The sequence below is a fragment of the Myodes glareolus genome, chromosome 14, assembly GCF_982192425.1.
Source record: "Myodes glareolus chromosome 14, mMyoGla1.1, whole genome shotgun sequence".
NCBI lineage: Eukaryota > Metazoa > Chordata > Mammalia > Rodentia > Cricetidae > Myodes > Myodes glareolus.
The window spans coordinates 42613339-42641019 of record NC_142039.1 but is presented as its reverse complement, the minus strand read 5'-3'; the positions used below and the strand labels follow the sequence as shown (position 1 = coordinate 42641019).

At 42.1% G+C, this 27681-nt stretch overlaps 2 protein-coding genes across 3 annotated transcripts in view; one reads left to right on the top strand and one right to left on the bottom strand.

Annotated features, from left to right (window-relative positions):
- The window catches only part of Dcdc2 (doublecortin domain containing 2), a 198550-nt gene extending 184040 nt beyond the window's left edge, over window positions 1-14510 (bottom strand). Inside the window, exons 1-3 of one of the 2 annotated variants that reach the window (XM_085699324.2) lie at window positions 14402-14484; window positions 8699-8824; window positions 8409-8604 (exon numbers count right to left, since the gene is read on the bottom strand). The gene's annotated coding sequence lies outside the window, so the exon portion shown is untranslated. Of the gene's footprint in view, window positions 1-8408; window positions 8605-8698; window positions 8825-14401 lie in introns of both variants that reach the window. The other variant, XM_048428154.3, reaches the window with a different exon arrangement.
- A 42-nt stretch (window positions 14511-14552) lies between these two features.
- The window catches only part of Mrs2 (magnesium transporter MRS2), a 31266-nt gene continuing 18137 nt past the window's right edge, over window positions 14553-27681 (top strand). The window contains 5 exon segments of the mRNA XM_048428024.3: window positions 14553-14739; window positions 14741-14789; window positions 16423-16496; window positions 19860-19896; window positions 23891-24003. Of these exon segments, the coding sequence (XP_048283981.3) occupies window positions 14632-14739; window positions 14741-14789; window positions 16423-16496; window positions 19860-19896; window positions 23891-24003 (381 nt within the window). The 5' untranslated portion in view covers window positions 14553-14631.

Genomic DNA, 27681 nt, shown 5'->3' with positions numbered 1-27681 from the left:
GCCTTAACTGGCACTTAACAAATGTACACATCTATGGGATACAGTGGTATATTTCAGTTTGTTTATGAGAGATGTATCGCCCATCAGAAGGCAGTAACTGACATACACATTGCCCGAACACTGGCCATGTCTTCATGTGGGCAGCACTCAAACTCCCGTTTGCTTTTGAAAGAAAGAATTGCAGTCAATCATAGTTATCCTGTTGCATTATACATTGTTAGAGGTTTTCTCTCCAAATTAAAAGGACTCTTGTACTCATTAATGATTTCACTTTTAAGGTGAATTTTGGGTTCTATTAGGAGAATGCTTGCCAAGTGTGCATGAAACCCTGGGTGCCTTCCATCCCCAGCACTGAACAAACCCTGGTGTGGCGGCACATGCCTGTAATCCCAGTCCCCAGAACTGGAGGCAGAAAGATCAGAATACAAGGTTATCTTCAGCTACAAAGATAATTCTAGACTAGTTTGAGCTACATGAGGCCCCAACTTCTTAAAAGGAGGGTAATAAAGAGTAATTTTTAAAGATTACCTCATGAGGGCCTACAAGATAAAACATCAAGTAGACACCTATGACAAAAGCCTCAGGACCTGAGTTTGATCCCTGAAACGCAGCTTTAGGAAACAATGTGATAGTACACGTGTGTACTCTCAGGACTCCTGCAGGGAGATGAGAGGTCAGGCAGGCGAATACCCCGCAGCCAAGCCAGCTAGACTACGGCATGCAGCGAGGAAGAGACAAACAAGAGAGACCCTGCCAGAACAGGGTAGGAGGGAAAAACAGTGCCCAAAAGTTGTCTTCTGACTACCACATGTATACAAGTACATGGGCACACAAACAGTAACAATAAAAATAATTTTAAAAAAATTTAACAAACACAAGGAACGGTGCTCCCTCTTGTGGCCAACTTCTTTAAAAACTGGGGTGGAGGTGTCCCTGCAACTTCAGAGCCCAGAAGAAACACTGACAGCTGTAGATGTTGAATTCAAATAGAAAGAAAGAAAGAAAGAAAGAAAGAAAGAAAGAAAGAAAGAAAGAAAGAAAGAAAGAAAGAAAGAAAGAAAGAAAGGGAAAAAAAGATTAAAAAAGCTGGATTTTCAAATTTCAGATAGCAGACACAAATAACAGATGCAAATCAAAATGCATTTCAGGGGGCTGGAGAGATGGTTCAGTGGTTAAAACCATTTGTTGTTCATGAATGGGACCTAGGTTGGTGGCTCACAGCCATCAATAACTCCCATTCTAGTGGATCTAATGCCCTTTGGGAGCACCAGGCATGCATGTGAAGCAGAGACACACTACTTAAGCAAAACATTCATACATATAAAATAGATAAATAAAAATGCATTTCAGGTGAAAAACAAGGAAAGGTAAAAATTGAATAGTGGTAAATCTGACATTATTAGTATTGTTGATTTTATTTATTCATTTCTTTATTTATATTGCTAAAATTATTAATTACACATCCATGTTTATAGATGCATTATTCAAAATAGCCAGTAAAAAGAGCCAGTCTCGACACCTGTCAATGGACAAAGAAAATGTAATGAATATACATGGTAGAATTCTATGCTGTAGTAATGAAAAATTAAGTTATGATCTTTTCAGTAAAAACAGCTGCAACTAGAAATCATATTGAGTGAAATAAACCAACCTCAGAAAGACAAATATCTGCATGTCTTTTCTCATATGTGGAACCTAGATTCAAAAGTGTATGTGTGCAGCAAGGTGGCAGTGACACACGCCTTTAATCACAGGGAGGCAGAGGCTGGGTAATTTCTGTGAGTTCAAGGCCATCCTGGTCTACAAAGTGAGTTCCAGGACAGCCAGAGCTGTAATATAAAGAAATGCAGTCTTGTGTATTATAAAGTATACACTTATTTATTTATTTTTAGTGCATGCAACTATAAAGGGAATCATGAGAGGACGGGGGAAGAGAGGGAGGGAAGGAGGGAGGGAGGGAGGGAGGGAGGGAGGGAGGGAGGGAAAGAATTAGGAAATGAGGTACTGGAATATTGTGATAGGGATGCAAAACTCGGGATTAATTGAGTGAGGAAAGAGAACCAGTCTGGGAGAAGAGGTACCAAGATGGGTAAGAAGGAGAGGAACAGATGAGAGTACAGGATAAAGTCACACAGGGATAAAGACTGACTATGCTTACCCTAAAATATGAATTTTAATATTAAAAACATAATAATTAAACTAACATGATTTCACTATTATATTTCTACATGTGCATACAATGTGAGTTTTGATATCTTAAGGTTTCTTTCATTTTTTTCCTTTTATTGAACATAGATTCTTTGATCATACAATATATCTTGACTACAGTTTTCCCTCCCTCTTCTCCTCCCAGTTCCTCTCCACCTCCCCTCTTCTCTGCATCCACTTCCTTTCTGTATTTAATTTGAAAAGAACAGGCTTCTAAGAGAGATAACAACCAAAACTGGACAGAATAAAATATAATAAGATGAAATAAAAACTATCACATTAAAGTTGAACACGATAACCCAACAAGAGGAAAAGAGTCCCAAGAGCAGGCACAATCATTGGAGACCCACTCGTTCCCACGCTCAAAGTCCCATAAAACTGCTACGTTAATAGCTATAATACATACACAGAAGACTGGTGCAGATAAAACTGCTACGTTAATAGCTATAATACATACACAGAAGACTGGCACAGACACACGTGGACTCTGTGCTTGCTGTTTCCATCTCTGTAAGCTCATATACACTTCTTCACTTACTTGATTCAGAGGACCATGTTCTCCTGGCATCCTCCATCCATTCTGGTTCTTACGATCTTTTGCCTCCTCTTTCTTGGGATTCCCTGAGCTCTGAGGGAAGTAATTTGATGAGGACCTCCAATTTAGACTCTCTCTTCCCATATTGTCTGACTGTGGGTCTCTGCATTTGTTCCCATGTGCAACCAGAGGAAGTCCCTCTGATGAGGACTAGATAAATCACTGATCATATTTGTTTTTCTCAGTCTTTTTTTCTAGTTCCATCCATTTGGCTGCAAATTCATGATGTGTTTTTTGTTTGTTTGTTTGTTTGTTTGTTTGTTTTGTTTTTGAGACAGGGTTTCTCTGTATAGCCCTGGCTGTCCTGGAACTCACTCTGTAGACCATACTGGCCTCTAACTCAGAGATCTGCCTGTCTCTAACCCTGCCTCCTGAGTACTGGGATGAAAGACCTGTGTTGCCACCATCACCACCCAGCTATGCTCTCCTTTTCTTTAACAGCTGAGTAAATATACCACATTTTCTTTATCCAGTCCCTCCATTGAGGGACATCTAGGTTGTTTTCAGTTTCTGGCTATTACGACTAAAGACTCAGTGAACATGTGAAAAGTATCCTTGTGATAGGATGGAGCATCCTTTAGGTACATGTCCAAGACTGGTAAGCAGGGTCTTGAGGTAGATTGATTCCCAACTTTATGTGGTGATATGGGATTCCCCTCTCTATGCTGTGAATATCATTGGTTAGTAAAAAAAAAAAAAAACTGTCTTAGGCCTGTGCAAGGCAGAACTTAGGTAGGAGGGGGAAACTAAACTGAATGCTGGGAGAAAGAAGGCCAGGTCAGTGAGAAGCCATGTAGCCCCTCCAGGGACAGGCACCAGAACTTTACCTGGTAAGCCACAGCCTCATGGAGATACACAGATTAATAGAAATGGGTTAAATTTAAGATATAAAAGTTAACCAATAAGAAGCAAGAGATAAAGGATCAAGCAGTGATTTAACTGATTCAGTTTCTGTGTGGTTATTTCGGGGCTGAACATTAGGGAATAAACAAGCGGGATCCTACAACAATGTGGAACCACCATATTGATTTCTATAGTAGCTATATGAGCTCGTACTCCCACGAGAACTGGAGGAGTGTTCCCCCTCATTCCGCATGTCACCAGCATGAGCTGTCACTTGTGTTATTAACCTTAGTCATTCTGACAGACTCTCAACGTAGTTTTGATTTGCATTTTCCCATCCTGTAGGCTGTCACTTTGTCTGAATAATGATGTTTTTGCCTTACAGAAACTTTCCAGTTTCATAAGGTCCCATTTATTAATTATTGATCTTAGTGTACCAGGCTATTCCTCACTCTCTCTTCTATCAGGTTCAAGGTATGGTTTTATTTGAGATCTTTGATCCACTTAGACTTGAGTTTTGTGCAGGTAAAAAAAAGGATCTATTTGCATTCTTCTACATGCAAACATCGAGTTTGACCAGTACCATTTGTTGAAGATGTTGTCCTTTTTCCAGTGTGTATTTCTGGCTTTATCAAAAATGAGGTGTCCATAGGTGTGTTGACTGGGTCTTCAGTTTGATTACATTGATCAACCTGTCTGTCTTTATACCAATACCATAGTTTTTATTACTATACTCTGTAGTACAACTTGAGATGCAACGATGAAACCTCCATCAGATCTTTAGTTGTTCAGGGTTGTTTGAACTATCCTAGGTTGAGTTTTTTGTTTTTCCATATGAAGTTGAGAATTATCCTTTCAAGGTCTGTAAAGAATTGTGCTGGAATTTTAGTGGGGACTACACTGAATCTGTAGATTGCTTTTGATAAGATGCCCACTTTTACTTTGCTAATTGTACCAATCCAGTAGCATGGAAGATCTTTTCATTTTCTGTTATCTTCCTAAAAACTTGAATTTTTTATCATACTAGTCTTTCACTTGCCTAGAGTTACACCAAGATATTTTATATTGAGATTATTATGAAAGGTATTTCCTGGATTTTTATCAGCTGTAGTAGTTCCCTGGTCACTAATGTATGCTGTCACATCATCTGCAAATAAATGATACTCTAACTGCTTCCTTTCCAATTTATATACCTTTGATCTCCTTTAGTTGTCTTATTGCTCTAGCTAAAACTTCCAAGTACTATATATTGAATGGAGAGAGCCTTGTCTTGTTCCAGATTTTAGTAAACTGCTTTGAGTTTCTCTCCATTTAATTTTGATCAATGTATTCATTTCTTCTATTGTATTTTCAATGCCTAAGATCTTCTCTTCCATCTTATTCTATTAATGACGCCTGCCTCTGTAGTTCCTGTTGGAATTTATAAATTTTTCACTTCCAGAACTCCCTTAGCTTGTGTTTTCTTCGTTGCTTCCATTTTCATTTTCATGTCACCTTTATCCCTATCCTTCAACTGTTTATGTTTTCTTGGCTTTCTTAAAGTGATTTGTTCCTTTCCTCCAATTGTTTGTTTGTATTTTCCTGGATTTAAGTGATTTTTTCCCCCATTTCTTCTTTAAGGACCTCTATCATCTTCATATAGTCGGTTTTGAGGTCTTTTTCTTGTACTGCAGCTATATTGCAATATTCAGGGCCTTCTATGGTAGGATAGCCAGGCTCTAATGAGACATATTGCCCTGACTGTTATTGACTGTAGAGTTTCTTTTAAGTAAATGTATTATTCATTCATTCATTCATTCATTTCTTTTACATCCCAGCCACAGTTTCCACTACCTCCTCTCTTCCCAGTCCCTCCACCACCACCCTCTCTTCCCACTCTCCAATCCACTCCTCCGCTTCTGTTTAGGAAAGGACAGGTCTCCCATGAGTATTAACAAAACATGGCATATCAAGTTGCAGTAAGGCTAAGAACCTCCCCATGTATTAAGGCCAGGCCAGGCAACCCAGTATGAGAAGTAGCGTGCTGAAAGCCAATAAAAGGGTTGGAGACCAGCCCTGTCCCCACTTGTTAGGAGTCCCACAGAAGGACCAAGCTACACAACTGTAACATACATGCAAAGTGCCAAGGTCAATCTCATGTAGGTTCCCTGATTGTTGGTTCAGTCTCTGTGAGCCCCTATGAACCCACATTTGTTGAGCCTGTAAATGTCCTACGTAAATGGGAACAGATCAGGCCCAAAGTAAAGTTTGGATAGCCAATAACTGCATCTGGACTCGAGATACAGAAGCAATATAAGCTGCAGTTTTTAAAGGTGTAAGAATTTTGCTTATATACTGACTGTCAGTAAAAAGGTTAAATGGAATATCAGCGTATTTCTCTAAGGCCATTTGTACAGCGATCAATTTAGTCATCTGAGCGGATTTAGCATTAACAGGCTGAATATCAAAATCAGGAGGGGAGGCTAGCATAGCTCTCCCGGTAGAAGAACCATCAGTAAACATATTTTGTGTCCCTGCCAGAGGCTGTAAGGAAATAACTTTAGGGAAACATACCGGATCATTTTTGAAAAAGGTGACCAACTTATCAGAAGGATAATGATTATCAAACTTGTAGGGATTAGTGTATAAAAACAAGGTCCAATCTTTATCAAAATTTTATAGCCAAGCTATTTCTGCCTGGGTATATGGCATAATAACCTTATCAGGTAACATTTCAAAGGTTTGTAAACCAAGTTTATACCCTTTTTGAATAACATGTAGCACAGCTGATGGGTACGAGATAACAATTTTTACAGGCGACACATGTTTATCTACCCATAGGACGGGTCCTTTCTGCCAAAAAACTCCAGTAGGACTATGTTGAGAGGGAAAAATTATCAACTCACGAAAGGAAGTTGGATCTGGACTCCCCTGTAGAATGTACATACAACCATTTACTGCTCTAAGATCTTACAGCCACCTTTATTTATCAGACTTTTTCTTAATAACAAAGATAGGAGTGTTCCAGGGAGAAGTGGATGGCACTATACATCCTGTCTCTAGCTGTTTTAGTAACTCACTCTGTAGACCAGGCTGGCCTTGAACTCATAGAGATCTGTAGGTCTCTGTCTCCAAAGAGTTGGGATTGAAGGCTCGTGCCATTACACCTGGCTTTTTTTCTGGGCTGAATAACCATCCCTTTACCCTCAGGGCAATTTTTTTTTAATGTGTCCTGACATACCACAATGAAAACAATTTCTAGATCTAGCTCTGCCTTGCCCTTCCCTAAGGGCAGAAACAATTACCTGACCCATCATGTGAGTGCCACTAATGTCCCTGCATAACCGGATAAAGTTATCTAAATCTCCATTTTTATGGGGGTGTAAAACCTCTTGACAAAATCTGTTAGTGTTTTTATAGGCTAATTGCTTTATGGCTGGCATAGCTGAGTCCACATCCCCAAAAAATGCAACTTCCCACCTGTAGCAGGCGGTCAATAAACTCAGAATAAGGTTCTGAAGATCCTTGAAGGGTCTTAGAAAGCTGTTCTCCTGCTCCTTTGTTAGGTAAAGTTTTCCAAGCTTTAACTGCCGCGGCAGCTATCTGAGCATAAATCGCAGAATCATATGTGATCTGTGCTGCTAAGCCAGCATACTGTCCTTCACCAGTTAACATGTCAAGGTTATGCTGGGGGAAACCCATGATGGCATTATTTTGTGTGGTCTTTTTGCAATTTTTTTGTATATCACCTCTCCATAACAAATAATCTCCCCCTGAAAGACAGGCTCTATAAAGCTGCCTTCCTTCTTTTACGAACTTTTTTTTATCAGTAGCTGTTATTCTTTGCTATCACTTTAAGAACTAACCATGCCCATCCCAGCCACTTTTGGACCCTCCCCCCCCTCCCCCCCCCCCCCCCCCCCCCCCGCCGCCATGCTCTCTTTCTCTCTGGTGCCTGTGTGTGTGTGTGTGTGTGTGTGTGTGTATTTGTCTCGTCTCGTGTGTACGTGTGTCTTTGTTTTCTCTCTGTTTTCTCTCCTTTAAGCAATAAATGTCTCCCTCTTCTTTAAATAATACTATGTCCTATGAGCCTTTTATTCGCCGTAACCGCCCGCCTGACACCCCCCCACCCCCCCACCCCCCCCACCCCCCCACTCCCCCACCCCCCCCCACCCCCGGCCGCATGGCGCTGCAGGGACTCACGGCCATCCTTGCCGGACTCCGTGAGCCACCTGGGACATTCCATCATCATATTCTTTTTAAAAGAACAATAGTAGCAATGTCCTTTTTTAAAGTTTTTTTTCTTTTTGTATTTCTTTTAGTACTCTAAACTTCCTGCTCCTCAAAATTTTTAATAGAACTCACAGATTTTACTTTTTCAATCTTCTCAAGGGTTTTGTTTAAATTCTCTAATTGCTCTTTAACTTTTACATCATCATTGAGAAGAGCATCTCTGACTAGCGCCAAAGCGAAAATATTGTTATGGGGAATTCTTTTGGCCCTTACTCTTTTAATGCTTTTAACTTTACCTGCTCCCAATCAGTAATATTAAAGCCCCCTGTGTGTAGAAACCAGGGACTAAACTCTCTCAAAAAAATTAGGCAATTAACTACCTTATACAAAAGAAAACTGTCTTAAGGAACTCTTGTGTTGTCTTATTTTAATACCGGTGCCTTACTTGCCTTGTTTCTCTAAAAGCACTATCAATTGGACCTTTAATCAGCCCCTTAACACTGGAACAGAATTACTTGCACCCATTAGCCAATACACCCTCACCACTTACCTGTGAGCCAGCCTTCCGAGGGCGACCTCTCAGGGATCCCTACTTTCCGAATCTCGCCGATGGGTCTCCGCAGATGAGTCTCCGACTGTAGCTGCTGATGATCCCAGTGGGGCCTTCAATTGTAACACCCAATTTTGCGGTACCCCTTCGGTACAGTTCGCGCGCCACTGTACCGATCGCGAGTCCGGGCAAAGGCCTGGAGATTGAAAGAAACACACAAGAGACCTGGGTCATTCGAAAGGAGATTAGCCGAATGCCGCTTTATTCAATTTAGGGGAAAACCTATATACCTGGTTGCTGCATAAGGATATCCTCCCAGGCTTGTGGGATTTGGCTGCTGCATAAGGATTTCCTCCCAGGCAGGTGGGAAATTACCATACCAAAGATGAAACAATGCCCCTCAGCTAATCACCAGGCTAGGGCAGAGGGAGCACAGGAACAAGCAGGATGTTTAGCTGACTGGCCAGAAACCGTCCTCAATATACACCCCAAGGAGCAAGGGTAGACCGGGCCCTACACAAATATATAAAGAATTCTAGAAAGTAGATACAGAAAGACAAATAATCAAATTAACAAATGGGGTGCAAAAGAATCCTCAACAGAAGAATCTCAAATGGCTGAGAAACGCTTAAGGAGAGAATCAACATCCTTAGCCATCAGAGAAATGCAAATCAAAGTGAGTCCATCTTATACCTGTCAGAATGGCCAAGATCAAAACACAAGTGATATCTCATACTGGAGAAGATGTGGAGCAAGAGGAACATGCCTCCATTACTGGTGAGAATGCAAACTTATACAGCCTCTTTGGGAGTCAGTGTGGCAGTTTCTCAGAAAATCTACCACATGACACAGCTATACCACTCTTGGTCATACACCCAAATGATATTCAATCATGCCACAAGGACACTTTCCCAACTATGTTCACACCAGCTAGTTTTATTGGTAATAGCCAGAACTTGGAAACAACAAAGATGTTCCTCAACCAAGGAATGGATAAACAAAACATGGTACATTTACAGAATGGAGTACTACTTGGTTGTTAAAAACAAGGACACCAGGAAATTTGTAGGCAAATGGATGAAACTAGAAAAAAATCATCCTGAGTGAGGTAACCCAGACTGAGAAAGACAAACATAGTAGGGTCTCAATCATAAGTGGATATTAGCTGTAAAATAAAGGATAACCATACTACAATCCACAGACCCAGAAAGACTAGGTAACAAGGAGGGTTCATGGTGGGAGGAGGATGCCCAAATCTCTCTGGGAAGGGGAAATAGAACAGATTTCATGAGTAGACTGAGGAGGGTGGGGATGGGAATATTGATTGTGTTTTTATGCCAGCATCTAGACATCTGGGTTTGATTATAGTTAGGTCCTATTTTCTGGGTTTGTCTGGTGTAGGAGGTCCTTCTGTATTTGTATTGCTTTCATTGGTTAAATAAAGAAACTGCCTTGGCCTTTTGATAGGGCAGTACTTAGATAGGCAGGAAGACAGAACTGAATGCTGGGAGGAGGAAGGCAGACAGGGAAAGTTGCCATGAAGTCGCCAGATCAGAGCCGCTGAATCTTTCCCGATAAGCCATGACCTTGTGGTGATATACAGATTAACGGAAATGGGTTAGATCAGGATGTGAGAGTTGGCCAAGAAGAGACTAGACATAATGGGCCAGGCAGTAATTAAATTCATACAATTTCTGTGTGTTTATTTCGGGGGTTAAGCTAGCCAGGCGGCATGATGCAGCCCACTCCTCCTACTACATTTGTCTTTGTTGGGTGAGTGTTCCTGGCTTCTGCTTCTCCTCTGGATTTCTGGAGAGTGTGGTAGCTGTGTGTTGCCTGTTTTATTGGCCTGCTCTGCTGGTGTGTTCATAGGGAATGCCTGCTGATATTGGAGGTTGCGATACTGAGATGACTTGGAGAGAGAAAGACTAGAGAAGAGTAGGAGTCTTTGTGATCCACTGGGAAAGAGAGAGGAAAAGGAGATCTCAGTGGGTTTCCTGCCTCAGAGCTGGAGGTGAGACTGGGGTAGGGGTGGAGATCGGATGTCAGGAGCAGTGGGAGAGGTGTGGGTTTGTCTTCAGCCTACTTGTTTGTCCTGGCCCTTGGGTTAGCTGGTGGTACCTACTGAGATTGGGGTCTGGGACAAAGCAGCAAGCAGTGGGGAGGGAAGATCAGAACTTCTGTGAGATCCATAAAAGATTGGGGGTTGGTGAGGAAAGTTGTTCTGTTGCACAGCTGGGGATGAGACTGGGGGACTTGATCTGGGGGAATAGCAATAGAGAGAAGAGAAGGTCTGTGGGCAAGGTGCCTGATTTTCTGGCAAGTGGGACCTCTAGCATTATTTTTATTTGCATGTGTGTGTGCCATGTGTGCATGGTGGGTGGTGCCTTTGGAGTCTGGAGAACAGCACTGGATTCCCTGGAGTTGCAGTTACTGGAAGTTTTGAGTTGCCTGAGCTGGCTGCTGGGAATCCAACTCATGGACTCTGGAAGACCATCAAGCACTCTTAACTACTGCACCATCTCTCTAGCCCCAGTTTTTGCAATTTTTAATGTCTATCATATGTGAAAAAATATGAACTTTAAAGGATGTTATCTTCAAAAAGAAAAGGTCTCAGGGGTGTCCTTATTTAAAATACAGTGGGATGCAAAAGGACGTGAGTTTTTTCCCTCGGATGATGGTAGAAATGTATGGAGATGCTTGTTATCATAAGGTCTCAAGAGAAGGTGCTACTGGGCCTGGGAAGGGAACTCAGGAAGTGTTAGATGTTGTGCATAGGACACCTCTCACTACCCAGAAAGAAGAGAAATGCTAAGAATAATTCCACCAGTATGCAAAAGTCAGCTACACATAAAATGGTCGCAACCCCAAGAGAAGCTTCCAGGCTCCTTTTAAGCATGGCTAGGGAGAATTCCAAGGACAGTTAGGTCATCTCCACCAAACACATTGAAGTTTAAATTTTATAGTGTCTATTAAATGTAAAAGCAAATACATTTTTACTAAAACTTTAGGGGAAAATATTAAATTTATGAGACACTCATAAGCTGGATTTCTTGTTTGATTACATTCTTTAAGCCTGTGCAATTTGCCTCATAACATGACATAGTCTCAGTGTCTAGCCATTGTTTCTAAGAAGAAAACACACTTGTGTGTTTTGATTGATAGCTGATATAAGATACAACTTCAAATACCCTTGTCCCTTGAAGAAATAAAGTACTCAGAATGTGGCAGTGTTTAAACTTGTTCCAGATGGGTCTGAATGTTTTCACTAACAAAGCATACCCACTAGTAAAAAAGCACATTGTAAGCCAGAAGAATGGGGAAGACCAACCCTAACACTGTCATTCCTCCAGAATCCAAGGAAAGTAATTATTTTAGGACCAGCTCCTAAAGCATCCCAGATGCAACAAAATAAGAAACATCTGTCCAGGCTCATGCCTCTAGTCCTAGCACTTGGGAGGCTAAGGCTGAGGATGGTGTGGGTTCAAGACCAGCCTGTGCCAGATAGTGAATTCCAGAACCACCAGAGCTACAGAGTGAGATCCTATCAAAAATAAAAATTAAAAAAACCCTCAAAACTATCTAATAACAATAGACTATGTTTAGCTAATCCTAATATATTAAATTCTGTGATGGCTAATTTTAGTGTCAATTTGATTAATCTGTGAGGGTGTATCCCAGAACAGAAAGTTGATATTTTTTAAGATAAGGGTAGTCTTGAATTCACTGCATAGCTGAGGCTAACCTTGACTCCTGTTGCTTAGCCTAGGTTACAGGCGTGTACCACTATACCCAGCTTGCCTTCAGTTTGTTTAGTTTTTTTTTCAGATAAAATACAATAGGTGTTTGGAAGATACCTGTTATGCTGTTTCTCCATTTTTCTCCCTTAACTTGAAGTAACTTTCTGTCATTATCTTCCCAGTGACTTCATAGTGGTAAAAGGTCCTGGTTTCAGTGCTAATTTTAGGACTGGATAAAGTAATCTAATATGCGCTTTACTGTTCATACAGTTTTGAGTCCTGACTAACAACATCCCTTCTTTGGATTACCAAGGAATGGTAATCCTCCAAACTCCAAACTCAGACTTCCTTATGTTCTTCCAAGATTAGGCAGGTTGAGGCTTCTGATCCTTGAACAGGCAGGGTCTGCATCCCTGGTCAACTTTAAGGAGCCTCCAAAAATGGAATTGCCACCGTTGGCTCTTGAGGAGTTAAAGTCTTAAAGGCAGAAATTAAAGCTGAAACGCAAGGCAGGGGAACTAAGGGGTCTTGGCACTGGGAAGGAACTCCTCATCCGTGTTACCTGGAAATCAAGGAAATTTCAAAAACAGGATTGCAAATTTGTCATCCAAATGCCTTAGATCCCCTGCCTCGGTGTCAAGACTTCCTTAACTTTTGACCTTCCCTTTCATCTATTCAGCCTATAAGCCACACCCCTCATACATCACCCTGTGATCTCATTTCCTAATAAAAAGTTCTTTAGATAAAAGAAGCATACCAAAGCCTTCTCACTTCAGCTTTTAAACTTGTTGGCCACTGTAACTCTAAAAGCGACCAGTATCGACAATGATCTATTGCTTTATTTTGTTTCTCTGCATCAGACAGTCCCACATACCCATGCCGGGTTGAAAGTCGCTGTACAGCTGAAGATAGCCTTGAACTCTGAGCCTCCTGCTTTCTCTACACAATGCTAAGATTATAGGTTTTCATCACCACAAAGAGCTGCACAAATAGCTCTGTAAACGTACTTAAATGTGACTCTCTTTTGGGAAGCCTCACTCACTGTGTAGTGCTGGGGGAAGGGGCTGAAACTGGCTCTGTAGACCAGGCTGGCCTTGAACTTACAGCAATTTCCCTGTCTGTGCCTCTCAAATACTGGGATTCCAGGCATGCTTCCCCGAATCAGGCTTGCTTTTGCCTTGTTTGTTTGTTTGTTTGTTTGTTGGAAGACTCTCTTGAATTCAGACTACCAGTGGAGGAAGACCTTGAATTCCCAGTCCTAGCAGGACAGAAGCTTGCCTCACAAGTAAAAGGTGTTGTGTTCCATGTCCTAACACTGCTAAAAGAACTGAATAAACATAAATCAGATTACTAACTTGCCACTCTGTTTCTTTGCTCACCATCCCCCAGTGGCTCCCATTCTTTTTGGCTTAAATCCCAATTCCTTGACATTAATCACAAGACCGTGTGTCTGAAAAGTAGCCAGCATTTGCCTAAGGTTTTGCAAAGGTCATACATAGGGCAGGGATGGTGGATAGGAGGAGCAATCATGTGACTTTTTTTAGTTTTTTTCCTCAAAGGAGTGTTTCCTGGCACATAATACTTTTCAAAGATTTAACACATTACTAAGGTTCTAGTAAAATGAAAATTCTGTCATGTATTTTCTGTACACCCAAGGCTCTTCCTAGCAGCAATGCTTAAAGTACTTCTAGCCCTCAGTGTCCAAGTCAAACATCCAAATCTCTTCCCTTTGTCCACTGCCTCCCATAACTTCTACTCAGTTCTCAATGTCCCCCAAGATAAATGGTTCACTGTTCCCATAGCTTCATGTTCAGATATTAATGAAGGGAACTCTGAAACTCATGTCTGTCTTTAGTTCTGTGGAGAGGAGAAACAACCTATTGACATAGTCTTATTTTCTTTGGGGGGGGGCACATCCGGGGAGGGTGTAGAAACTGGATCTCAAGTAGCACAGGCTGGCCTGAAACTCTAGCTGAGAATGACCTTGAATTCTTTAGGGATTACAGGCGTGCTGCGTGCGGCACCACTCCGCTCGCTTCGTTTTCTATAGCAAAATTTCAACCCACTGTCCCTTCTAAGTGAGTTTTAACGCATCAAGCTTAAATAGAACTTAAACGACTAACGATGGTGGTAACTTTCTCATCTCCAAATTACTTATTTCGTTATACATATGGAACCTTTTCAGAAAGCAGCAATGCGCTGCTCACGGAAATAATGGATAACTTCGGAGTTGAGCTACTCTGCTCTGTCTACCTTCACATTTGCAGGTGTCAACCGGGGTACAGGACGCAGACTCCGTCAGTCATGGGACACAGGAGGCGCACGCACAGGCGGTCCACGCCTGAGCATGCGTGGCCAGCGGCGCGCAAGCGCGGGGACGGCTCGCGCAGGCGCGGTGCGCGGTTGTCCCGGTACGCAGCTCTACCCTGGTTCCGGCATGCCGGGACGGCGTCTGGTTGCCGTCTCCCGGTTGCCTGCGCACCATGGAGTGCCTGCGCTGCCTGCCCCGGCTGCTATCCCGCGCCGTGCAATCCCGGCGGGCCCTGTGTGTCGCGCGCCTGAGCCCTGCTACCTTCTGCGATCGCGCGACCCCCGCTGCTCTCCGGGAACCAGAAGGCGCCGAGCTCGCCCGGCGCTGCAGGTAGCGAGCGCGTCCCGCGGGGCCCCGCCTGCCCTTGTCCCAACCGTCCTCACCGCTGTGCGACCGGCGGCATTCGCCCTGCCCGCGGTTCTCAGGCCAGCATTGCGGGTACTCGAGTGTGGTTTCTTGTTTGTTGAGACAGGGCTGGCCGCGAACTGACAGCAGTCCTCCTGTCTCAGCCTTCTGAATTCTGCAGTTAGGAGCGTTAACCGTTGGGCTAGTTTTGGGTTTTGTTGTTGTTTTAAATTTAACATCTAAGTGTTGTCCGAGCGTAGGTATGCCTTTTTCTGTATGTGTGGAGGTCAGATGACAGCTTGCTTGAGTCAGTTCCGTCCTAGATCGAACTCAGGTAGTAAAGCTTGGCGGCAGGCGTTTTTGCCGGCAGAGCCATCTGCTCAGTCCGAAGTTTTCGTAACGGTACTTTTATACATACTTTTCCTTGACAACCATCTCCCTCCTGCTGGCCTTTTTGCCTCCTTATGCCCTCTTCTGCTTTCATGTCACAGAATTTTATTAGGTTGGGCTTTTTATTGTTATTATTTGTTTGTTTTGAGACAAGGTCTCGCTGGCTTGGAACTCACTGTGGAGCCAGACCAAACTTGAAGCTGAGTGGAATGAACTATCACAATTAGCAAGATTGGGATGTTATTAATTCTGTCTATTTTGTTAATTTCTCTTCCGGGTACATTTATACATTAGCACAGTTGCCCTGGTATAGAATAGGGAATTCCTAGAAGTGAAGTTGAAGAATCTGAAGCCGGTGGTGAGCGTTAGACTCACTGCAGACTGGATGAAGTCTGCTCTTAACTGTGTAAGCAGACAGCAGGGAGCACTGGGTGAAGAAAGGGGTCTTCTTGCTGCTGGTGCCTCTGTCACCCAACGGTGATGTGTGAGGAAATGGGAGTGCAGGTTCTGCTCAGAACAAGCAGCCCTAACAGAACACTGGCTTCTGGTACTTCTATTTAAAGTTGTACTTAAAAATTTACCAAAATGTTGGTCAACACCTCCTCACACCCAGTCTTTTTGTTTCTTTTTTTGGGGGGGGGGTGCCTTTTCCCCTCCTTTGATAATGCCTGGGAACCAAGTGGTCTGCAAGATGCAGGAACTTTTAGGATAAACAGTGAAATCCAGAGTTGTAATCCTGGTGACACTTTAAATTCTGGCACTTGTTCAGTCCCTAGAGCTTACATGGTGGAAAGAGACAACAGATACCTGCACTGTAACTTCTGACTTCTGCAGTGTTCACACCTGCCCAGTTTTAATATAGATATTAAAATATTAATATATATATGTTTACTTTTGTGCAGTGCTTGAGACAAAACCCAGGGCCTTGTGCGTATTAGACAGGCCCTGAGATTGTCTCAGCTCCACCTTCCCAGTCATAGAGGGCCGATGTCAGATAGTCAACAAGTGGTATGGACTTTGTTCATGGAAGGAGGAGGAAGTAGGAAGGACAGAATAGGTACGGGAAAACGGCTAGAATCCTAACATAACAAGTGTTTCTTTTTCCGGCAGGAAAAAGTTTCAAAACGCAAGGTGTTCTGGAGGTTCCATGTACTGTGAGAATTGCAATTGAGCTTCCAAGAAAACCAGTCATGCTCACTGGACATTCATTCTCTAATTTTCTTCTTAGGTGATGTGCGCCGGTCTGGAACCTCCGATGCCTCTCAAGCTACCTTAGCCAGCGTGGCCCAGGTGTTTGCTGTGGTGAGTGATCCTCGTGCAATAATTTGCGAGAAGCACTTCTCATGCTCATGAAATAAATTCACAGGGTTGAATGGTTGGCAGAAGTATTGGATTATATTTGGCCAGTGACCCAAGTGCCCAAGATTGGTTTAGTGGTACTCTTGAAGCTTTACTAATGACTGAGTTCTTGCTGTACAGCACAGGCTGCTCAAATGGCAGCTCAAAGTCCTCGCCTTTCTGGTAGAATGAAACGTTTATACAGTACACGTTAAGGGTTTCCACCAGCAGCGAAAGTTTCCTCTGTTTTGTAACAGGTCTCGTGTAACTTAGACTGACTTCAAATTCACTGTGTGGTCTAGGGTGGTCTCAAACTGGTCGTGCCACCACACCTGCTTTATGTGGTCCTGGGAATTGAACCCAGGACTTTTTTGTATGCAAGGCAAGCACTTTACCAACTGAGCTATATCCCCAGCCCCAAAGTTGCCTTTGTGAACACACCAGAATTTCTAAGTCCGCTTAGAATCCCTTGGGAGCTACTAGCCATCGGGAGCCTTGGAAGATGATGGAAAGACAGCAGAATGTATTGAGTGCATGCCTGGGGGGCAGCTGTGATCTCAACTCTCTGAAGTGATTTGGGGGAAGTACGTGAATTAATTCACTTAATAACACATCTGTATGTATGCACTTGTGCATATGTGCTCATACACATTTAAGAAATAAAGCCTTGGTGGCAAAATGTTAGCAAAAAGTAACCTAAATAAAATTACTAACTGATTGTTTTTGTAGCTCATTTTGTAAGCTTTTGTGGTTTCAAAAAAAGTTTTAAGACTAAGGGCTTGACCTGAGCCAAACTTCCTGAGTTTAAACCTCAGAGTGCTCTCTTGCTGTTGGGGGACTTGGACAAGTTATTGTGACATCCTGTACCTTGGTTTTCTCATTAATAACTAGGAATAAACTGCCTTAGGTAATCGTGAGGATTAAAGAAAGCTAAGATAACATCATCGTATTTTAATTTGCTCATTTCTGAACTAGAAATAGACATGCTCTAGGGGATGGAGAGAAAGCCAAGCACCTGCTGCTCTTCCAGGGGACTTGAGTCTCACTCTCAGCTCCCGAACTGGGTGGCCCACAACCACATTAGCCACAGCTCCAGGGGTCCAACACTTCCTGTATTCCAGGTACCTATGTAAACATTCAGACATATTCATAACAGGAAAACTTAAAGCACCTACATTATAAAAACTACTTTGAAAATGGAAGCAACTTACAAAATTTGACATTGGTGCCTCAGACGTCATAACCATCCAGCATGTGTTAGTCTTTACAAATATTTGGGTTTAATTAATATTAACTTCTTAAAGAACTTTAAGACAGGTCTCACTAAGTAAGCCTCACTGGCTGGGCTGGAGCACTCAGGATCAGCCTGGCTCTACCGTCCAAGTGCTGGATTAAGGTGTGTACAACCATGTCCACCTAAGAAACTTTGTTTTTGTTTTTGCAAGACAGAGTTTCTCTGTAGACCAGACTGACCTGGGAATCAGAGATCTGTCTGCTTCTCCCTCCTGAGCACTGGGATTAAAGACTTGCACCATCCCCACCCAACTAAAAGAACTTTTCTTTATGGACAATATAAGATAAGAGGCATGTCAGATTTGCTGGTTCCTTTTTTTGTTGTTTGAGGTTTGTTTGTTGTTTTGCTTTTTTGAGACAAGCTCAGCTTTATTGACCAGGCTGAGCTAAAAACCGTCTGGTTAGCCCAGCCTAGGCTCATACTAATATGTCAGTCTTCCTACCTCAGCTTCCAGGTGCTGGGATGCAGTCCCAAGGCACCATGTCCAGTTCTGCAGAATTACTTGGAAAGTCATTGCTCATAGTCAGTCTTCTGGAGTTGATCAGCTTCACAATAGAATCAAGTCCAGTCCATGTAACCCTAGCTACTCAGGAAGCCAAGGCAAAAGGATTTGAGTTTAAGACCTGCCTGAACCACACTGTGAGCCCACCCCATTTTCCCCAAATGAAAATAAAGTCAGATGATGCCTGAAAGAAAATTCTTTGTAGGCCAAGTAAGTTTCTCCCAAGAACACTTAACAATCAACTGATTCTGTTGAAAAGAATGAGTTGGAAAAGTGAGCTGGTTACAAAGCAAATATTTTAAATGTCAGTTTTATGTGATATCTTTCATAAAAGGATCCCACTAAGGAAAAATGGCATATAAATTTTGAAGTGTAAGAGCATTTGCTATGTGTTGGTAGAGGTATGTTTTACAGGAACACTGGAAGACACCCTATAAGTTATTATTGGCATAGTTTAATCTAAAATTTGTCAAATCGTGTGATTTAAGTAGTTTTATAAATTTTCTTATTTTCAGCAGTGAGTATATGTATTTAAGAAATAAATCTAAGGCAAGCTATCTGTATAACATAGATATAAAGCTTTTATTAAAAATTGAACTTGGCATTTCCTCAGCTTCTGCCTCCTGTTGATCTGATCTTTGCTCATGAGAAGCAGATTGAAGTGTGTATTGTAGGTTTGTTGTGGTTCTGCTAACATAGCCCCCATTGTTTCCAAAGCAGTAACCCAGGGTGTGTGTTTCACCAAGACCTGTGCTTAAATTGTGTTTACCTTCTTACATGGCACAGTTCAGCCCTTCACAGTTGACACTTTCAACCGTGACTGGCACAGCATACAGAAAAGTGTCCCTCTCCTGAGCAGCACCTAGTGACCTCATGTGTGCTGCTACTGCTGCAGGCACCTTTTCTGTTCATTTCTACTCATTCTGCAGGGCCTGCCAGAGACTTCTTAGCTCTAAGAAGACATTTAGATTTGTGAGACACCACCCCTTGGTCCCAGTCTCCAGAAAAGGATAAACTGTAACAAAGCAGGGCATCATGTTTCCGCTGAGTGATGTCCCTAACCTAGGGATTGTTGTCAAGACCTTTCCAGGCCAGAAGATCCTTGCAGTCACCTAGGTTTCCTAGCCTGCTAACGGGTAAATTTGCAGAGGAGGATGTAAGGTCCATTATTTGCAGTCCCCATGTCTCCTGGCAACACTTCCAGGGCCCTCACAGTGAGTGTGGCAAGGCTTAAAAGCATGTCCAGCCCAGTGCATTCACTCATTAGGCCACTGTTACCCAAATCAAGGTTACCTGGAAACAGGACTGATTCTCCTGCGTGGATTTCTGGAGGAACCAAGATAGGAAGTCAGTCTAACATCAGGTTTATATTAACAAAGCAAAGAGGGATTTTGCCTTCTGACTTCTGCAGCTATATTTAAACTTAAGGTCAGACATGATTTATAACTGCATTTCAAAATTTTAAGGGTGTTTCTCAGAACATAAATATACTGAATTGAGATTAATGTTTGTTTTTGTTTTCTATCTTTAGACAAAGTTTGACAAAGAAGGAAATGTTACTTCTTTTGGTGAGTATCTTTATCAATGGACTAGTGAATTTGATGGAAAATTGGAAATTGTAGTGTTGGGATACAGTGTTCCTTATATTTGCTACTGTGTTAAAGAGGTGCTTCAACATTTGTCCATCAGCCTTCATGGGGCAGGCAGCCCCTGTGTGCAGGTCTCTGCATTACTTCCTTTTAGCAGGAATCACTTGGACTCCCGGGGTGTTTGGAATAGAGCAGAGTGTGGAGAGGCTGTTCCTCCCTCCTGTGTCTCTTCTATTAGTCTCCCTTACACAGCCATCCAATTTCTGTTCATTATGAAACGGATTTAAAGTAGAATTATAGTGTGTTGTCCATGTGTCATTACATACACACACACACACACACACACAGCCACCATAGTGAGAAAGGTGGAGGTGTAAGGCACTGGGTGGCAGTCATGTGACAGCCTGCCTCTGAACAGATACTCCTAAAAATGGAGCTGGGTATTGCTTTACTTGAGGCTCCAGTTTCATCTCTCCCCTGCAGCTCCATGGTTGCAATATGAGGGGCCGGCTTGTTGGGGTTTCTGTCCCGCCCAGTACCCCACAGCTGGCAACTCCCAAGGAAAATCACACACAGGACTCCATAAGATTATAAACTGATTGGCCCATTAGCTCAGGTTTCTTGTTAACTCTTATAGCTTATATTAACCCATTATTCTCATGTTAGCCATATGGCTTGGTACCGTTTTCAGCTGTCAACTTACATGTTGCTTCTTCAGTGGTCTGGGCAGGAATGGCAGAGGGAGCTTCCTGCTTCCCAGAATATTCCTGTTCTCATCGCCCCGCCTCTACTTCCTGTCTGGTGACCCACCTATACTTCCTGCCTGGCCAATCAGCGTTTTATTAAAATATGATTGACAGAATACAGACAATTCTCCCACATCATTTCCCTCTTTTTTTTTTTAAACAAAGGAAAATACCCATAGTCCATTTTTTGGGAACGTGGGCGTAGTATTTCAGGCTACTTCCTGCTGGTTGGGGGCGCTGATAATCTTATGGGGACCTAAAGAAAATTTAGAGTATAATCAAGTCCTGACTGGAGTATCCTGTGAGTCTCAATCATTTCAGGCAGCAGTCTTGAATCAGTTCTGTATGTTGAACTCTGACATCTGGGCCATCTGTTCCTACCGGGGATTTCTTGGGTGGTCTTCCTTGATCAAATCTGATTTTTCTTAGCTCTGAATGAATCCACAGCCTCTCATTTTCTGTGGAAACAAAAGCAAAATCTCTTCTCCAAAGTAACATACCTTTTGACTTCAGTTTTGAAGCCAAGGTATTTTCAAAATATCTATCTTGGATTAGTTCAGCAGCATTTATAAACAAAAGTCTTTTAGCAGCTGTTGCTCCTTGTTCAGCATTCAAATAATTCAAAGAGAGCATAATAGCATACAGTATCAAGATTCTCTGTGTATTTTCCATCTTTATGAGGCTTTATTTTAACCTCTATTTCTTTTATTTTTACTTTTTGAGACAGGTTCTCTGCATATCTTTGTCCTGGAATAACTCTGTAGACCAGGCTGTCCTTGAACTCACAGATATCCATCTGTCTCTGCCTCCCAGGCATTGGGTTTAAAGGTGTGCGCTACCACACCTTGAAGTCACAGAGGTCAATCTACCTCTGCCCTTTGAAGTCACAGAGGTCAATGTACTTCTGCCTCCCAAGTGTTGGGATTAAAGGTGTGTACTACCACACCCAACTACTTTCTTTCTTTTTTTTTTACCCTAAGAACTTTAACCTTTAGCCTGCATATATTTTTAATACACTGTAAACCATTTAGAGGTTTTCTTCCTCTTTGAATCTCTCTTTACTGTATATCTCTCCTTTTCTGACCACATGAGCCTTTAAGGAGAAGATTGAAGTCATGACTTTGTCGACTGGATCCAGCCCATTCCTTAGCTTTCCAGCCTCGTGACTGAGGTACCTGCTGTAGCCATTTTTATTGCCACAACTCTATGGTTTAAAGGTCTCTGCCAGCAAGCAAGCTGCAGCATTCTGCACACAGATCACACTCAGTTGGACTGCCTGCCTGAAAGAGTCAGAGATTGACCTGGTAGGACAGCCCAGAAAGCCAGCATTTTAAAACAGTGCAGCTTTTTTCCTGCTACAGCTGAAAACGGAAAAGCATGCATTCAGCTTTTCATCAACACCATTTAAGTGTTTCTTGGCAAGACCTCTTAAAAGAGCTGCAAAGTTTTGCAGCTAAAGCTGAGTCAGGAAGCCTCTCTTAGATGAGAGTGCTTGCTTGCCTCTAGCAAGCAGAGCAGACCCGAGAAATTGCTGCCACCAAGAAGCCATGCACAGTGGTGTCATTTTGTTCTAGAATTACTTCCCAAGCTGTCTCAGGCTTTATGTGTATACAGTTGTCCACACGTTGGCACCATCTGTAATATGAGGGGCCGGCTTGTTGGGGTTTCTGTCCCGCCCGGTACCCCACAGTCGGCTACTCCCAAGGAAAATCACACACAGGACTCCATAAGATTATAAACTGATTGGCCCATTAGCTCAGGTTTCTTGTTAACTTTTTTTTATTTAACTTTATTTTATGTGCATTGGTGTGAAGGTGTCAGATCCCCTGCAACTGTATCTTCAGACAGTTGTGAGCTGCCATGTGGGACCTGGGAATTGAACCCAGGTCCTCTGGAAGAGCAGTCAGTACTCTTAACCACTGAGCCATCTCTCCAGCCCCTCTTGTTAACTCTTATAGCTTATATTAACCCATTATTCTCATCTATGTTAGCCATATGGCTTGGTACCATTTTCAGCTGTCAGCTTACATGTTGCTTCTTCAGTGGTCTGGGCAGGAATGGCAGAGGGAGCTTCCTGCTTCCCAGAATATTCCTGTTCTCATCGCCCCGCCTCTACTTCCTGTCTGGTTGACCTACCTATACTTCCTGCCTGGCCAATCAGCGTTTTATTAAAATATGGTTGACAGAATACAGACAATTCTCCCGCATCACATGGTCCTGTTCCATCCTTGCTTAGATCCTTGTGTTTGAACCAGGGTCTCCTTCCTAAGCTTTTTTGCTTGCCACCTTGTGGGAAGTGTGGTTTGACACAAATACAGATGCTGCTATCCCCAGCCTATCACAAGTTTCTCTCATCTGCCATATTCTTAACCAATAAACTTAGTTTTCAGATAGGAGACTCTACTGTGAATATCAACTTTTCTCAGTTTTATTTTCCAATAATTACCAAATTCACTCACAGATTCACAACACTGAATATGATGCCATAGTGGTAAAAATAGAAAATGTATGGACTGGAGAAGTGACTTTAGCAACTAAGAGCCCTTGTTCTTGGAGAGAACCTCGGTTGAATTCTTAGCACCCACATGGTGGCTCATAACCGTCAATAACTCCAGTTCCAGGTGATCCAGTGCAGTGGTCTGGCCTCCACAGACACCAGGCATCTGGTGCACAGCTATATTTGTAGGCTAAACACTCATATACATAAAATTAATAAGCCTAAAAATCTAGTTAATAAAATTTATGTTCAAGGAAAAGAATGACAGGGCTGGAGATATTGCCCAGTTGGTAGAGAGCTTGCCTAGAATGCTAGAATTCCTAGAGTTAATTCCAGCAACAACTGGATTTGGTTCTGCATTCCTATAATCATAAGTTTGAGGCCATCCTTGACTTAGTAAGGTGTTCAAGGTCAGGCTGGAGTGCATAACATCCTGTCAGAGAGGCAGACTACGTCCAAAGGTAGAAATTACTGCTGTGGGCTCTTAAGCTTGGTTGTGGTTTTCATATTGGTCCACAATGGGCTGCTGAGCACAGTGAAATGTTCTAGAAAAATATAGGAGGGAAAATTTGAGTTAGTATGAATCTGCTTTAAGGCAAGAATAGGTATTAAAGGCTCATGTGAGTCTTTGTGATAATCATAGAGCACTGCTCAGGTGGGGCTGGGAGGGACACTGTAGGAGCCCATGATATTTGGGTTATTAGTTTCACCCACTCTGCTTCTTTCCTAGAGAGGAAGAAAACTGAATTATACCACGAGTTAGCACTCCAGGCCAGAGACTTGAGGTTTCAGCACGTGATGAGCATCACTACCAGGAACAACAGGATTATCATGAGGATGGAGGTAAGCACTGTGCTGCTGTGCTCACCAGTGAGTCCTGGCCATCTTGCTCGGTGTGTAGATTAAAAAAATTGCAAAGCTGTGAGTAGTGGTGCACACAGTCCAGAAGGGGGAAGAAAGTTATATTGTTGACTTAGTGCTCTTCCAGACGTAGTGATGGAGATCTGCCAGTTCCTTCTGTTCTCTTCAGATAGCAGTCTTCATACCTCAGCTCCCTGGTGCTGACCTAAGGCCCTGACCCTGTCCAGCCTCCCCCATGACTGTTTTAGGAAACCTGACTTTTCTTGTCCATGTCCTGGCAGATGTCTTGCTATGGGTTTGGAGATTTTGAGACAGGGTTTCATGTGTACCAGGCTGGTCCTGAACTTGCTGTGTCGCTGAGCATGTCCTTGAACATCTGCTCTCCTCCACCTCCCAGGTGCTGGGATTTTTTTGTACACATCTATCTGTGCCACACCAGACTGAAGTCACAACTGTCTGATTTGTATAATTCCAGTTCTTCTGAGAGCAACTTAAAATTATCAACACTTACATATATTTGAATTTTCTTCCTTTATAAAAATATCCTTTAATTATTCACTTTTAGAAAACCAAATGGACACTGATTTGGCTTAGTTTTAGTTCAAAATTAGTGAAATAAACTGTTTTGTGAATTTACTTTTTCCTCCAGCCTGATAACATGCATCTTGATGAATGTGTGTGTGTGTGTGTACACATCCATTCTTGTCTGATGAATGTGTGTATATGTGTGTGTACACATACATTCTTGTCTGATGGATGTGTGTATATGTGTGTGTACACATACATTCTTGTCTGATGAATGTGTGTATGTGTGTGTGTACACATCCATTCTTGTCTGATGAATGTGTGTATATGTGTGTGTACACATCCATTCTTGTCTGATGAATGTGTGTATGTGTGTGTACACATCCATTCTTGTCTGATGAATGTGTGTATGTGTGTGTACACATCCATTCTTGTCTGATGAATGTGTGTATGTGTGTGTGTACACATCCATTCTTGTCTGATGGATGTGTGTGTGTACACATCCATTCTTGTCTGATGAATGTGTGTATGTGTGTACACATCCATTCTTGTCTGATGAATGTGTGTATGTGTGTGTGTACACATACATTCTTGTCTGATGGATGTGTGTGTGTACACATCCATTCTTGTCTGATGAATGTGTGTATGTGTGTGTACACATCCATTCTTGTCTGATGAATGTGTGTATGTGTGTACACATCCATTCTTGTCTGATGAATGTGTGTATGTGTGTGTGTACACATACATTTTTGTCTGATGGATGTGTATGTGTACACATCCATTCTTGTCTGATGAATGTGTGTATATGTGTGTGTGCACATCCATTCTTGTCTGATGAATGTGTGTATGTGTGTGTGTACACATCCATTCTTGTCTGATGAATGTGTGTATATGTGTGTGTACACATCCATTCTTGTCTGATGAATGTGTGTATATGTGTGTGTGCACATCCATTCTTGTCTGATGAATGTGTGTATGTGTGTGTACACATCCATTCTTGTCTGATGAATGTGTGTATGTGTGTGTACACATCCATTCTTGTCTGATGAATGTGTGTATGTGTGTGTGTACACATCCATTCTTGTCTGATGGATGTGTGTATGTGTGTGTACACATACATTCTTGTCTGATGAATGTGTGTATGTGTGTGTACACATACATTCTTGTCTGATGAATGTGTGTATGTGTGTGTACACATCCATTCTTGTCTGATGAATGTGTGTATGTGTGTGTACACATCCATTCTTGTCTGATGAATGTGTGTATGTGTGTGTACACATCCATTCTTGTCTGATGAATGTGTGTATGTGTGTGTACACATACATTCTTGTCTGATGAATGTGTGTATATGTGTGTGTACACATCCATTCTTGTCTGATGAATGTGTGTATGGGTGTGTACACATCCATTCTTGTCTGATGAATGTGTGTATATGTGTGTGTACACATCCATTCTTGTCTGATGAATGTGTGTGTGTGTGTACACATCCATTCTTGTCTGATGAATGTGTGTATGTGTGTGTACACATCCATTCTTGTCTGATGAATGTGTGTATGTGTGTGTACACATCCATTCTTGTCTGATGGATGTGTGTATGTGTGTGTGTACACATCCATTCTTGTCTGATGGATGTGTGTATGTGTGTGTACACATCCATTCTTGTCTGATGAATGTGTGTATATGTGTGTGTACACATCCATTCTTGTCTGATGAATGTGTGTATGTGTGTGTACACATCCATTCTTGTCTGATGGATGTGTGTATATGTGTGTACACATCCATTCTTGTCTGATGAATGTGTGTATATGTGTGTGTACACATACATTCTTGTCTGATGGATGTGTGTATATGTGTGTACACATACATTCTTGTCTGATGAATGTGTGTGTGTGTGTACACATCCATTCTTGTCTGATGAATGTGTGTATATGTGTGTGTACACATACATTCTTGTCTGATGGATGTGTGTATATGTGTGTACACATCCATTCTTGTCTGATGAATGTGTGTATGTGTGTGTGTACACATACATTCTTGTCTGATGAATGTGTGTATATGTGTGTACACATACATTCTTGTCTGATGAATGTGTGTATATGTGTGTACACATCCATTCTTGTCTGATGAATGTGTGTATATGTGTGTACACATCCATTCTTGTCTGATGAATGTGTGTATATGTGTGTGTACACATACATTCTTGTCTGATGAATGTGTGTATATGTGTGTGTACACATACATTCTTGTCTGATGAATGTGTGTATATGTGTGTACACATCCATTCTTGTCTGATGAATGTGTGTATGTGTGTGTGTACACATACATTCTTGTCTGATGAATGTGTGTATATGTGTGTACACATCCATTCTTGTCTGATGAATGTGTGTATGTGTGTGTACACATCCAATCTTGTCTGATGAATGTGTGTATGTGTGTGTGTACACATACATTCTTGTCTGATGAATGTGTGTATATGTGTGTGTACACATACATTCTTGTCTGATGAATGTGTGTATATGTGTGTGTACACATACATTCTTGTCTGATGGATGTGTGTATATGTGTGTGTACACATACATTCTTGTCTGATGAATGTGTGTATGTGTGTGTGTACACATACATTCTTGTCTGATGAATGTGTGTATATGTGTGTGTACACATACATTCTTGTCTGATGAATGTGTGTATGTGTGTGTACACATCCATTCTTGTCTGATGAATGTGTGTATGTGTGTGTACACATCCATTCTTGTCTGATGGATGTGTGTATGTGTGTGTACACATCCATTCTTGTCTGATGAATGTGTGTATATGTGTGTGTACACATACATTCTTGTCTGATGAATGTGTGTATATGTGTGTACACATCCATTCTTGTCTGATGAATGTGTGTATATGTGTGTGTACACATCCATTCTTCTCTGATGAATGTGTGTATGTGTGTGTACACATACATTCTTGTCTGATGAATGTGTGTATGTGTGTGTACACATCCATTCTTGTCTGATGAATGTGTGTATGTGTCTGTACACATACATTCTTGTCTGATGAATGTGTGTATGTGTGTGTACACATCCATTCTTGTCTGATGGATGTGTGTATGTGTGTATACACATACATTCTTGTCTGATGGAT